At 41.6% G+C, this 14,683-nt stretch overlaps 2 protein-coding genes across 2 annotated transcripts; one reads left to right on the forward strand and one right to left on the reverse strand.

Annotated features, from left to right (window-relative positions):
- Positions 1 to 6,234: 6,234 nt before the first annotated feature.
- LOC309708660 (lysosomal alpha-mannosidase-like) lies at positions 6,235 to 9,390 on the forward strand (the record flags this gene model as incomplete). Its single annotated transcript, XM_082536892.1, has 5 exons — positions 6,235 to 6,328; positions 8,064 to 8,237; positions 8,314 to 8,507; positions 8,944 to 9,076; positions 9,182 to 9,390. The coding sequence occupies exons 1-5, from the start codon at positions 6,250 to 6,252 to the stop codon at positions 9,388 to 9,390; spliced, it is 789 nt and encodes a 262-aa protein (XP_082393018.1). The 5' UTR covers positions 6,235 to 6,249.
- Positions 9,391 to 9,700: 310 nt separating this feature from the next.
- Positions 9,701 to 13,121, reverse strand: LOC309709289 (F-BAR and double SH3 domains protein 2-like; the record flags this gene model as incomplete). Its single annotated transcript, XM_082537841.1, has 3 exons — positions 13,034 to 13,121; positions 11,419 to 11,502; positions 9,701 to 9,928 (listed from the first exon to the last, which is right to left on the reverse strand). Exons 2-3 carry the CDS (start codon positions 11,434 to 11,436, stop codon positions 9,701 to 9,703), a joined length of 246 nt encoding a protein of 81 aa, XP_082393967.1. The 5' UTR covers positions 11,437 to 11,502; positions 13,034 to 13,121.
- Between the last annotated feature and the right edge of the window lie 1,562 nt (positions 13,122 to 14,683).

Consider the following 14,683-nt stretch of genomic DNA (forward strand, 5'->3'; position numbering starts at 1 on the left):
ATAAAAACAAGTCAAAGATATTTGCAATAAACAGACCTCAAAGCAATAAAATGACTTTCCAGCATTGATTCCTCATTTTCAGGGAGGGTTTTTTCATCTTGCACTTCGCTGACACGCATCAGCATCCAGTTCTCTATGAGAAAAGGGGAAGACTGAGGGAGGGATATACTCACCGTCACCGACACGCTGGGCATCAGTGTCCTGTGCTTCATCAGAAGAGATGGCGTTCAGGAGACTGTCATCCAGGATCCTGATGACTTGAGGAAGGCCTTCTTCTGCAGGACGCTCAACCACATAGTCAAGACAGTCTGTAAGGAAACAAGTTTAAAATAACATTAGGAATGTAATAAACAGCCAGTGCTAAAGCAACAGACCTACATCTGTTAGTTTGAGCAGATGATGACAGAAGAGCATTTTAGGCTACATTTATGTCAGACTGAGTGACACTTCGACTTTTTCATGTGAGATCAAAAGATGTCAACTAAGTTCACATCATTAAGTGAAGCATCCATTTTTAATAGAAGAGCACCAAACCTCCACCAAGGCAGCTCACTCTGTGCACACTACACTTTTATGGTAACACTATTTTATTTTGTATACATTCATTTCTTTTTATTTGTCCTTTTTAAACCTTTATGCAAACACTACGTTGGAGTAGGTAATGGATAATAGGTACTCATTTGTAAATAACTGGACATAAATAGCTTGTTACATAAATATACTACAGGAAATGTATAACTAACTAGGTAGCTCATTCTCTTATTTATTTATTTATTTATTACAATTCTTTCATTAACAATGTAACACATTTTGAAACAGCATCAGAGGTTTAATGTACCAATTTCATGTCCTAAATGTTCCCAATACAAACAAAGGCAGTGGAACTCCAAGCACATATTTTTTAAAATAAAACACAAAATAAAACACACACATAAAGGTTTGACTTCATGATTATTTTGACTATGCTTAATGTTTTCAATATTATTTTTATATTATTTTGTTTTGATTATTTTTTTTTATCACTGCGTTATGTAGCTGGGAAAAAACGTTATAGTTTACCTAATGAAGCTTTTGATCCAGAGAAGAAAATGATGTCAGGAGCTACAGGGGATCTGGTGTGTTCACCTGCATGTTCTATCATTGTGACGAAATGCTGTTACCATAGAAACTGATTTTATTTTTATTCTTTTTTTGGGGAGTATTTTACGAATCTTTGTCCGTTAAGCTAGTTTAACCATTTTATTGGGGGGCAGTGTCAAATTTGAAGCCTTCAATCAAAGTAACACCTTTTTTCACATTCATAGGCCAGTCGGTAATAAATTCTACAGCTGTCCCGCAAAATTTAAAGCATACAAACTATTTACCGGGAAAAATCTTGGAATACACATATTTTGATCACATTAAAAATTTGATATTCACACTGGAACTTGTTAAATTATTATAGTTGTCTAGTGACTCTTAAAATAATTGAAGAATCTTTGAAACGTACCAGCCAGGTGACTTTCAATGAGTCCGGATCCATGATGAGCCAGCCAGCTTTGCTGTTATGACGAAACACAAGTACAAACGATTCAGAAGTCGTTTGTACTGTCGCTTTCTAGTAAATTCCGCTTTCTGTAGAAATATTCTCCAAAAGTTATCTTTCCACAAGCTGAGTTTGGAGCAGGTCAAGACAAGTTCACGAGCCAGCACAAAAGAACGAATGGAACGTTGTGGAAGTGCATTTAAACACTCGCCTTGGTTACGGTTGCCAACTGCGTGTGCACGTAATAAAACTATAAGAATGGAGCTCACTGCAATGTAATTTACAGTTAATTTATGGTCATTTATAGTTACTGCCTTTTCACCCTTTATGTGGGATGTAATATAAGCACGTAGGTATAGGTATATCCAGAAATAAACATAGATATTAGAAAGCAGCAAATCCGTAACTGAGATGTTTGCTTGAGTGAATAACATTAGCATATAGCTCATGGTAATATTACATCTTCACATTTTTCTTATGGAAGCTAACAATAACTTAGCGTTCTCGCTACTCACCATGCTGTAAAACAGGTATATGTTAGCAATGACAACATTTAACAGATATTAAAATGCTAGCCGCGCTAATTAGCCTTAGGATTGCTTGAGGTCTTGTTTTCAGCTCTAGTGGTCATAAGCGAACTTAGGCCTGTGCCAACCTTGAGCACGAACATCAATCTTGTAAAGCTCACTATTAAACTGACAAAAAGCCTTAGAGCCTAGAAACTATGATACTTACAACTCTGCTATGTTTGTGTCATAGCATATAGCAAGACCCCATAACGATAACTGACCTTTGACCTCTTCTCAAGATTAATCTTCAGGTCAAAGAGATAATGCTATATACAGCTATTTTAACACTATGTTTCTTACTGCCATTGTCTGACATAATATCCTTGAATCTTTTTCTAATTCAACACTTAATATAAACACTGCATGTTTATTTAAAAATTAAGAATTAAAAACGCTCCTTGTAATGCCAACTTTTGTTTTCAAATGTAAATAAAGTATATCAACTAACATACTGGACACTGTTCTGCTGAACAACACACATATTACCAATATTGTAGCTGGTGTTTTTTAGTAATTTATTATTTTATTTGTCATACAATTTAAAACTTTAATAACCTTTTCAATAAAACAAAGTATCAGATGTAATTATTCTGAAACTAAGTCTAAGCTTCCCATAACTTTTTATTGCATATTACATTACTGACATAATAAACATAAAATGTTTGTATTGTTCATCCACAAGTGCAGTCTCTGGCTCAAACAACACAGAAGCTTGGTGTGTTTGTTTCTCAGTCCAGGCATTACTGCTTGAATGCCTGTCATGAATTTAGGTAATTCAAATGCAATTGCCTAAAGAAAGTCTTTTACATTGTCCCAACTTCCCTTAAGCTGTACTGGGCTGGAGATGCAATGAAAGTAAAGAAGAGAAAACAATGTACAACGAGGGAAAAAAATAACCAACTATATACATGGTGTATGCGTAAGAAACATTGAAACAGAAACATTGTGGGTGTATACAAGGGCAGTTATATAATAAAATAAATAGGGGTGAAATGGTAAATGGTCTGTATTTGTATAGCGCTTTTCTAGTCCCTAAGGACCCCAAAACACTATACATCCAGTCATCCACCCATTCACACACTGGTGATGGCAAGCTACATTGTAGCCACAGCCACCCTGGGACGCACTGACAGAGGCGAGGCTGCCGGACACTGGCGCCACCGGGCCTTCTGACCACCACCAGTAGGCAACAGGTGAAGTGTCTTGCCCAAGGACACGACGACCGAGCCTGTCTAAGCCAGGTCTCGAACCGGCAACCTTCCGATTACAAGGCGACCTCCCAACTCTTGAGCCACGATCGCTGGCTGGATGGAGGGGCTATGGTCGTTTAGGGTGGTAATACCACTGAGATACCACTGAGACCAAAATATTGCACAGGACCATAAATATTGCACACACTAGAGATATGGCACATGAGCCTAAAATATTGCACAAAACATGGAAAGACTGAGATATTGCACATAGCTAATCAATAGCAGCATCACAGTGGATGAACTGGGGAAGTCAGTTCATACTTTTAGTTTGCATTAAGAGTTCTGACAGCACATGGGAAGAAGCTGTTCTTATTTTCTTCAATCAGTAATGAATAGTAAGATGTTCTAGCTTTATGGAGGGCTTTTTTAATAAAGCAGGCTAAATGATGATCTACTACATTTTTGCACACCATTTCATCTCCAGCTTATGAGTTATCTGTTAAATGTTCTGTTTCTATGTCGTATGTTAAAACAAGATCTAGAGTGTGATTAAAGTGGTGGGGGGGGGGGTTATTTTACTTTTTGAGAGAAGCCAGTTGAGTCTGATAACAGATTACACGCTGTCATTTTGAGCAATACAAATAATAAAACATTTTAACTGTCAGATAATTTCAAATGCAACAAACATCAGTATCATTATTTCATATTCTGTATAGTTTTTCATATTTATATCCTGTTCATAGCTTGTACTCACTACAGCCTGTACATACTTATAGTTATAGAATATTCACAACATACTTCATACCGTGTACATTATAACATACCATAATAGACCCATTTCTGTAATATACTTACATATCTATCCATCCATCCATCCATTCGCTTATTCTTTTCAGGGTCGCGGGAGGCGCTGGAGCCTATCCCAGCTGTCATAGGGCGAAAGGCGGGGTACAACCTGGACAGGTCGCCAGTCTGTCGCAGGGCCAACACACAGGGACAGACAACCATTCACACCTAGTGGCAATTTGAATTATCCAATTAACCTATCCCCACAAGCTGCATGTCTTTGGACAGTGGGAGGAAGCCGGAGTACCCGGAGAGAACCCACGCAAACACGGGGAGAACATGCAAACTCCACACAGAAAGACCCCAGCCTGATGTTGGAATTGAACTCAGGACCTTCTTGCTGTGCGGCAACAGTGCTAACCACCGTGCCACCGTGCTGCCTCTTTTTTTTTTTTACCCATTCACACACACATTCACACACTGGTGATGGCAAGCTACATTGTAGCCACATATCTATATTATTGCTATTATATATTGTAATATATCTATATCACTAAAGCACTTCTGGATGGATGCAAACTGCATTTCGTTGCCCTGTACCTGTGCATGTGCAATGACAATAAAGTTGAATTCTAATTCTAATTCTAATTCTAAACACGAGCCCCACCCCCCACCCCCATCCCTATGTGATTGTGGAATATATATGCAGATGATGTTGTTTTGGTCCTGTCAAATCCTGAGCGATCTGTTCCTGTACTATTAGATCTGGTGAGGTTGTTTGTTATACAATTAACTGGTAGAAGATTGAGTTTGTGGCTTTAACTGCAAACCTGGATGTTGATTTCTTGAAAACTTTGCTTTTTAAAATTACAGACAATAATAATTAAATGCACTTAAGAACAGGACGCAGCAACACTACATATGAGCGGGTGGAGGGAGGTTTGGGGTCTTCACTCACCCCCGTTCTGTTAACCGTCTGGGCAGGGGGACTGGGAGGAGGTGCTGGCCGTCAGATTGGGGTCTGGGATGCGGGGCCTCCCTGCTGCTGCAGATAAGGAGGCGGTTTGCTTTCCTCCACCCTAGAGAGAAGGGTTACATCTCCTGGGTCCGGGTCCGGTTTGCCCCTCTGAGGGCGGGGGTACCTGGACCTGAGATATAGAGTTAGACTCTTTGTGTCTGTCTCCACGTCGGGTGAGTTTGTGTATATGGGGGTGGGAATGCACCGTCTGTGTTTATATGTCAGCTTGGGTCTTAGACTCCACCTCTCTGGGAACATCTCAGGCTCTCCGAGGTTTGGAGGCCTATCTCCCCTCACTGCACTCCCTGCCAGTGGCTGATGCCCTCAGACGTTGGTGTGTTGGTGGTTCTTGGTGTCTGGGGCTGAGCGCTCATGTATGTGCCGACTCACTCCTGGTGGCCAACTGGCAGGGCCTGGCGCCCGTGGCCCGGCTGGGCCCCTTCCGGGAGGTGGGGTGCACTCAGGCCTCTAGCCTCTGGGCCTGAGGCCCAATTCTCTCTGGCACAGCTGGCTGCCGGCAGATCCCGCGGGCACGCCACTGCAACTCCCTCTGGCCTCTGCTCTGTGGCTGCTGGGTGACCTCTCGTTTAGGGCTCTCCTCAGCTCTTCCCAGGAGGGTGGCACGGTTGCACCCCTGGTGGTCCTCCTTGGGTCCTCGTATTCTGGGGCCTCTGAATGTCTGGGGGCTCCCCACACTCCCTAGCAGATCGTTACATGGAGAAACCTTTTGAATACAAGCATGCTGATCCACACAGGTGTGCACACAGGTGTGCACACAGGCGGACACACGGGTTTTCACAGACACAAACTACACCTTTCTTGGCTGCTACCTCAAAGCACATTGTGCGCTGTCGATCTTGCGTACCTTTCTCACCATCTCTTCTCCCCTCTATTTTTCTTTCTCCCCCTCTCTTTCTTTCATTCTTTCTCCCTGTCTTATCCCCCAGTCATGTCTGTCCCGTCTGTAACAACCGAAAATCAAATCAAATAAATACATATTTATAATTTAAAAAGAAAGAAAGAAAGAAAATATTTTTGGCAGACGATCACTTTTTGGAGTGAATATTTGTCGACATTATGACTCTTCCGACAGAGCAGTACAGCTGTATTCATAGAGTGTGTGTCTGTGTGCAGTCATGTCATGCCACCAAGCCGGGCATGTTGAATGTCCACCTGGTCCCGCACACACATGATGACGTTGGCTGGCTCAAGACTGTGGACCAGTACTTCTATGGAGGTCAGTGTGACACATACAGAACACTGTGAAGCTATTAGCCAACCTCCTGCTCTGTGTTTACTCTGTCAAATGTTTGCATATGTTTCTATTTACTCTAGTAGTTCTGCTGATGCAAGTTAATCTGCTCTATTGACTGGTACTAAATATCTTCCTGATTGCTGCTACAAGTGATTGTGGGTCTTGTGACCAGCAGCGTTATCCTCCTGCTTTAAAGCCCTATGATGTGTTTTAATGGTGGTTCATTCACATGATCTCTGGATTTGATTTGAATGTGAACTGGAGTGACAGCCATCACTCATGTTCGAACTACTCTCTGTTGTTGGGGCTGTGCGAAATGTGGAAATGTATCTCTTTTTTTTCTTTTTTTTTTTGTGTCCTGTCTGGCACTGTAGCAATCAGAATTATTGTCTGAAGGCCAAGAAAAATGCCCAACAGATTTACTTTCCCAAGTGGGCCTTTTGCTATACTGGCCCACTTGATTGTCATAGTTTATTTGATCTTTATTAGTTATTTTTATTCTAAGATATTGTAATCAGACCAGACTGGACTCGGGGATGGGAAAGAAAAACAAGAAGAAAAGTTCAGAAGAAAGTTAACAGAAGGAGAGGGAAAGAAAAAGGAGAAAAGAGATAGAGAGAAAAGACAATGAAAATCTGCTGCATCACCTTTTTTTTCTCTTTTTCTTTTCCTGGATCACCTGTTGAGAAAGAAAAAAGAAAACAAGCAGAAGAAGACTAGAGCAATAGAATAAACAACATCACGATGATCTATGGGAATATAACAGTAAATACTGAATGTTAAACAATTTTTGTGCAGCACGTAAGATCGACAGCACACAGTGTGCTTTAAGGTAGGAGCCAAAAAGGGTGTAGTTTGTGTGTGTGAGCACTCGTGTGTACACCTGTGAGCATGAGCGCGCTTGTTTTTAAAAGGTTCCTTCATGTAATGATCTGCTAGAGGGTGTGGGGAACCACAGCCCCGTCCTCCAGGGCATGAAGCAGGTATGGAGGAGATCAAGACTCCAGACATCCAGAGGCCCTCAGAGCACAAGAGACCAAGGAAGACCAACAGAGGGGCAGCTGTGCCACTATCCCAGAAAGAGCTGAGGAGAGTCCCAGATGAGGGGTCACTCAGCAGCTGTGGAGCAGAAGCCAGGGGGGTTTGCAGTGACCTGCCCGTGAGCTCCGCCGGCAGCCAGCTGCGCCAGAGTAACCGAGCCCCAGGCCGAAAGGCCGAGGGCACCCCACCCCCGAAGTGGCCCGAGCCACTGTCGAAATGTATCAGAAGACGATATTAAAACACCTTCGTTTCATTTTATACTCTGTCGTGTATTTCACGCTGCCTCATAATGTACTGTTTACTGCAACAGTTTACTTCTTCATTGCTTTAGAGTTTTATGCTTTTACTGCAATTGATTGTCGAGCTTGCTTATTTTAATGTCACATGTTGTTTATAGTAAGTTGTAAGGCCAGGTGTTGTGCAGGTGACCATCATCTGATATTGATTTCCAGTCTGGGTTAATATGTAAGCAGAACTCATCTGCAATGAGGGTGGTTTGTTTGGGCATATGCATGAATGCAGATGAGCACATATACTTTCTTGCTGTTAAGATACGTTAGTGTAAATAAATATTTTTCAAACTGTGACACACAGCAACTAAATTCTGACCACTTCTTGAAGCATTGACAAAATAACGTCTCTTTTGTCCTAAATCTGTGCACATTTGTGCGCGTAGATCGTAATGACATCCAGCACGCTGGTGTTCAGTACATCCTGGACTCAGTTGTGGATCAGTTGTGGAAGAATCCAGACAGGAGGTTCATCTATGTGGAGACGGCCTTTTTCTACCGCTGGTGGAAGAGTCAGAGCTCCAGCATGCAGCAGACAGTCAAACAGCTGGTTAATGAAGGTAAATACCCATTCAGTACTATACAGCTGCGTTAAGTGTTTCAGTGCATCCTTACCAAAAGCTGCTCCTCCCGCAGGCCGTCTGGAATTTGTGAATGGTGGTTGGTGTATGAGCGACGAGGCTGCCACACACTACAGCGCTGTCATTGACCAGATGACGATTGGTCTGAGGTTCCTTAATGAGACTTTTGGAGCCTGTGGCCGTCCCCGCGTTGCCTGGCACATCGACCCCTTTGGCCACGCCCGGGAACACGCCTCCATGTTTGCACAGGTAGCATAGCTCTTTATGTTTATTCTTCGAGTTTTGCACGAGTCACACTTCAGAATTGCTCAGCTCATTCACTGTCACACTTTCAAACGTTGGCCATGTTTAATATCAGCAGTATAGGGCAGAATAGAAGGATGAGCATAACTGGTCACCTTAAGGAAGGCCTGATTTCTAGTGAGACTTAAAATGGGAGAATTTATCAGTTAAAGAAGAGAGTTGAGGCTAATTAGAGTTAGAAGGTAGCACTCACGTCGAGAAAGACTCTCCGTTTTCTCATTACAAATTTTTGGCTGTATCGTCATTATCAGATTTGCTGCTCTGCAATGAATCAAATGGGCTTATTTCCAGAATGCTGCATTATTACATGAAGGCACAATTTAGTTCACTGGCTTTCCATTTGACTTTCCTTTAACCATTAACTGTCTGTCTTTTGCTGCAGATGGGATTCGATGGCTTCTTCTTTGGTCGTCTAGACTATCAAGACCGGGCTCGCAGGATGAGGAATAAGGAGCAGGAGCTTCTATGGAGAGCCTCCGACAGCCTTACTCCTGCAATGGCTGACCTCTTTACTGGTATGCAAAGTTTCTTTCTTCATCCCTTTATGTTAATGACTTCTGGACTCAGCAACAGGACGGTGTCACATTATTTTTTAACCGCTTGCCCCCGTTAACCAACAGGGATCCTTCCTAATGGCTACAACCCTCCTGAGGGCTTCTGCTGGGACCAGCTCTGCAGTGACCCACCTATCAGAGACGATCCTGATCTTGAAGACTATAATGTTGATGATGTGGTGGGACGCTTCCTCGTCATCGCCAACAGTCAGGTTGGACACAACTCCACACTGGCGCACAGAGACACTGATTTATCAGTCACGTGGTGTTCTTAACACCGCATGTTTAACTAACACTACGAAAAAAATGCTCATGTTAAATCAAAAGACATCAAACAACGCTTTCTGATTTAGAAAAAGAGGAAGCAGAAGGGATGCTGTGCTTTTTATCCCAGCCCATATACAGCTGTGACTAGCTAACATGACATGTAAAATTTCAGTAGGAACCTCTTGTTTCAAGTAATGTCAGCATATCTTCATGCAGGTCCCCATAATTTTTTTCTCAACCTGTCTGGTTTTATTTTATGAACCTGTCATGATCACAATAATAAAGACATCTACAGATAGTGTAATGCAATGTCCTCCTTTAATAATCCGCATTCACCACTTTAGCCATCATATAAATGTGCTTTGAATAGTGTGAGGTGACGGAGCCGGTTGGGAGTTCGGTTTCAGGTTCGGTGGAGTTGCTGGAGGACTGGGATCGGGCGTCCAGCGCGGCCAGCGACTGCAGCATGCTCAGCAGGCTGTTGGAGGAGGGCAGCTGCAGGTATTTCTCCGGGACGTAGCCCACCTGTCCGCTACGGTTTCTGGCCTGGAAACACAGACAATGCACACAGACGATGACAACAGCCAAAAATGTTTCAACAGGAAAACTCCTAATGAGAAAAAATAAAATCAGATGTAAAGAGTAGGGCTGTAATAATATCACTGCATCGTCGCCAGAATTTAATAACAGCCACAAAGAGAATAATAGGAGAGCTTTTGTTCTCTCTTCCTGAATTAACGAGAAATCTAAAATCCTAAACAAGCCTCTGCTGAATTCATGAAGCTTGATTTCATGAACACCGGTGGCCTCCCCTTCCGCTGCTTACTTATTTTCATTCAGATTGAAAACACTCAGAGGTATTGGGATCTCTGTTGGGGCATGCTGTGGGGAATCACAGCACTAAAACAGATCTATATAAATGATATTGCTCACATTTTTATGTATGATTATATTCATTAAAATAAATACCCCATTAAAACACTATATCTGTATATGAAAAGATAATCACCTAAGTAAATATACATAAAATATTGGCTCAACACGTGGAACATTTGCACAATGGCTCACAGGAAAGCCAGACTTACACAATAAACAAAAGTAAAACAGCAACAATGCACAATGTTCCTTCAGGGAAATGATCTGAAAACAACCACACACAAAGTACACAATGACTACACACCAGCAGCTCTGCAGAGGCGTTTATAAAAGAATGACTTCACACAATGATGGGAGCATCCACAGCTGACATTTCTACATTTAAGTAGACACCACTGACCACCCGAAAAATGTCCTCAAAGACTTCTCAAATTTTCTCCCAAAGGTCCAGGAGCAACTTTGTAACAGTCTGTGACAAACAAAGTGAAAATGACAACTAAGTAGCTGGGAGATCATCAAATTAACATTTTATATCCATGACCAGGTCACTCCGCAGATCTCAAACTGATCAAGAGTCCACGAACCGCTGTTAAAAAGCAGAAGCTGACAAACTGTGATCAAACCGGAGCGCTGCTGAGGCAGGATTGGATCACCATCAATCAGGATTTGGCCCAGATTTTCAGTAGCTGCACTTAAGGTATGAATTTAAAAACTGCCTCATTCATGAATTATTGCATTCACAAACTTGGGTGCCATGCCCGCCCACCTGCCTGCCCGGCTGCGTGACGAGAATCTCCCATCAGCCCTTTACGGCTGCAGGGCCAAAAAAGAAGCAGAGAACTGTGTATTTGTACATTTTTTGATTTGTCTGTATGTTCAGCAGAGCTTCTACCACCCAGGCCAACCTGACCTGCCTCAATGCACCGCACGCATTTTAGTTGAATTATTCTAATTCCTGAAGCCACATCAGTTCAACTGATCCCAGAGAAACACTAAAACGTCCAGTAGATAGTCTGTACCGGTGCGAGGTCTTATAAAAACTGAAACTAAATGTTTGTCAAACAGTCTAAGAGCCAGAGAGTGAACTAATACACAAAACAACCAACCCTCAAACATGAGAGTGCATCTGCTACATAACTGTGTTTGTGTTATTTTTGTACCTTGACCCAGTCCTCCATGTCGCCATCATCGATGACCTCCAAGATTTCCTGCTCCTCGATGGTCAGCTCGTCTGGCTGAGAAGCCTGCAGACAGACAAACACGTTCATTCAAATTAAAGCTGCGATGTAACAGTTTAACCATCTTCATTTCACCCGTGATGTATATTTTTCAAATACCGCCACACTGGTGAACGGACAAAAATGCTCACTGTGGCTTCAATAACATCAGCCAGAACACTGAAGAAAACACTGAGACCATGCCTGCATTTATACCACACTTTACTCAGGACTCAGGTAATATAAAACAACTAATACTCCAAAGCAGCACAAAACTCAGACTTAAACTAGAATTTCTGTACAAATTCAAAGAGCAGGTGTTTTAAACCTGGACACAGAATCATTAGTGCCACAAAGTTTGGGAAAGTAAATCTAAATGGGGGTTAAACACGACTGGAACTGATTAAAAACAGCCAAAACAAAAAGTGGCTTCACTTCAAAGTCAGAATTATAACTGGTATCCCAGTATTCGCTGCCTGTCTGTTGTCAGACGCATTTGTGTGACCATAAATACCACTTAAGTGGGAAAAGGAACTTCTGGTCATCTCTGCTTGGACTGCTGACTCAAGTGTCAAAAAATGATTTGATAGAGGAACTTGTATTGGAAAAAAGAGGAGCAGGGTATTGATCCCTGTTGATTTACCCGTCAGTCTACAGTCATAACTTTACCTATGACTAAAATCTGACACAAATGAGCATCTTCTGAAGGATGTCACCAGTCCTTCACCTGGTGACATGTTAAAGATCCACGTCCAATCCAAATATTTAATTAAAAGTGGAGGTTGTGCATTTATTTAGGAAGATAAACAGTCTGATAAAGTCGGAACAAACACGAGCTGGAAATAGTCCCACGGTGAGGAAATGAGACGACACATCTGTAAATAAAAACTAAAAATGGGAAATAATCTAAGTTCCTGTGCAGGGCAAGGAGTACAGTACAAAGTTCACTGTTCTGCCTTCAGGCTCATAGTTCAGACTAACAAAGATAAAGACCAATCACGCAGGACTTATTATGTTTCCTGCTTTGACTTCTTACCCAGACTGTTCCATAATGTGTGTGCAGCACTTTTGTGATTAAAATCTATTTAAATTAGTTGTTTATTTCAGTGCAGACAGATTATTGACACTCAAACAATGGAGCTACTTTGTCTGTTACTTACAATTTTTTAGAAAATTAGAACATTTTTTCCTGCTTGTGTATCAATTTAGAGGAAAGGTCATCACCCAGCTTCTCAAGCTTCATACTCCAGTGATCATGAATGTCTAAAAAAAAAAAAAAAATCTTTTCTGCATCTGGTATTGTTGAGATGTTTAACTCTGGACCAAAAAGGTGGATCTGCTCTGCCTAAAGCCGCTTTGAGCATCAAGGTCCTGAGCCGAGTCCAGTCCGGGCTTTTGTGGCCACGGCCAGCTCAGCTTTCAGGATGCCCGTGAGCTGCTTGTTCCACTCGTCTGATTTTGTATTGATTGTTGTCTAAACAAATTAATCTGTCATCTGTTGAGCTTTGTTCCACTTCTCAACAATCTCCTCTGATCTGTGTTCATTACAGCATTTTACCTGTGGTTTCCAACCTGTGCAGTTCAAACCTGAAGGATCCACATTTCACTTCACTTTTCTGTAGAAATTGATTTTCCGGTAAACTGATTAACACCTCCTGCCAACTAAATTAGTCAAACACGAACCTTATTTTATGCTACAAAATTTGTATTAAAAGCAACCCAAACACTTTGAGATTTGGATTTTAATAGTTTCAAAAATTATTCTTCAAGTTTTACTTGAACATTTTAGAGAAATCATGTTAAGTTCTAAATTTTTAAGGTTGGGGATTTCATTCCATGCATAATAAATACGAGTTTATTTTCCCCAATAATCACTAAAAGCAATCGCATGTGATATTTTATGCATTTAATAATGAATAAAAAGAGAAAAACATCAGTATTTACCGTACTGCTTGCTGGAACGCCATGTTCTTCTGCACAAACAGCTGCTGTTGAAACTCCTGCAGAACCTGCATGCGTTTCAAGGGAACAGACAAAAATATACATATATACTTATTTAAGGTTTATCACAAGCTTACAAATCAGCCCATGTCTAAACCTGCATAATTAACACTTAGTAAAGCCTTTAGGGTTCAGGCTTGCTCCCTATTTAGTTTTAATTTCTTGCCCACATTTATTTCTATTTAAAATTAACTTTGAAAAAAAAAAAGACCTCCAGCTGAATGAATTGTGGCCAGTGATCCGTGTAGCTTTGGGCCATATTTATAATTTTTTATTTTCCATTACTCTGTCAGTTTATTTCTGTTGTATTAAGTTATGTGATTTGCTTATAAAATGAACCCAAATCAGCTTTTTATTATTTTAAACAAGTCAAATAAAAGAAAACGCCAATAACAATTAAGAGAATGACCATAAAGCCGTTTCTGGTTACTATCAGCTGATCTGAATGCTGATGACCACTCTGGTGTTTGTGGTCACAGCCTGACATTAAAAACGTATCACAGGCTCGAGTTCACCGCCTGCCTATTTTCACACAGACTATTTTTAACTCTCCAGCTGCTGAAAGCTTAAAGAGACAGTTAACAAATTACATAACATATCACTGTAAGTAACACAGGTGAAGGTACAAACAGTTTTAATTCTAATTTCAGGTTTTTTCTAAAGCCAGCTAAAGCAGCCGGAGACTGGACCACAACCTGGACCACAAAGCTCTCTGCCCACCCGAGGGAGGACGAAGTACCTGTGTGGATATTTTAAGCTGAACTCATGGGGCACAGCTATTAGCTGTTCTGGAAAACAAAGAAACCTCCCCAGTACTGGTCCCAGGCTAGTAACTTTGGTCTTTTGAATTGTACTTAAGTTTGGCCCCTCATCAAGAACCAGTTGCCTTGGGGAGACCATACCAGGGGACAGCATAGCTTCTCCTCCTCAACTGCGATCATTCACAGAAAGGAAAGGAGCCAGTGTAGGTGGTTTGACTGGCATCTGAAATAGGAGGCCTCCAGAATGTCTCCTAGACGAGCTGGTAAGGGCAGACCAAACACACACTGGACACATTATGTATCTCGGCCGGCTCGCCGTGGTATCCCAGTATTCGCTGCCTGTCTGTTGTCAGACGCATTTGTGTGACCATAAATACCACTTAAGTGGGAAAAGGAACTTCTGGTCATCTCTGCTTGGACTGCTGACTCAAGTGTCAAAAAATGAT

This window comes from Aulonocara stuartgranti (genome assembly GCF_965226115.1).
Source record: "Aulonocara stuartgranti genome assembly, chromosome: 6".
Taxonomy (NCBI): domain Eukaryota; kingdom Metazoa; phylum Chordata; class Actinopteri; order Cichliformes; family Cichlidae; genus Aulonocara; species Aulonocara stuartgranti.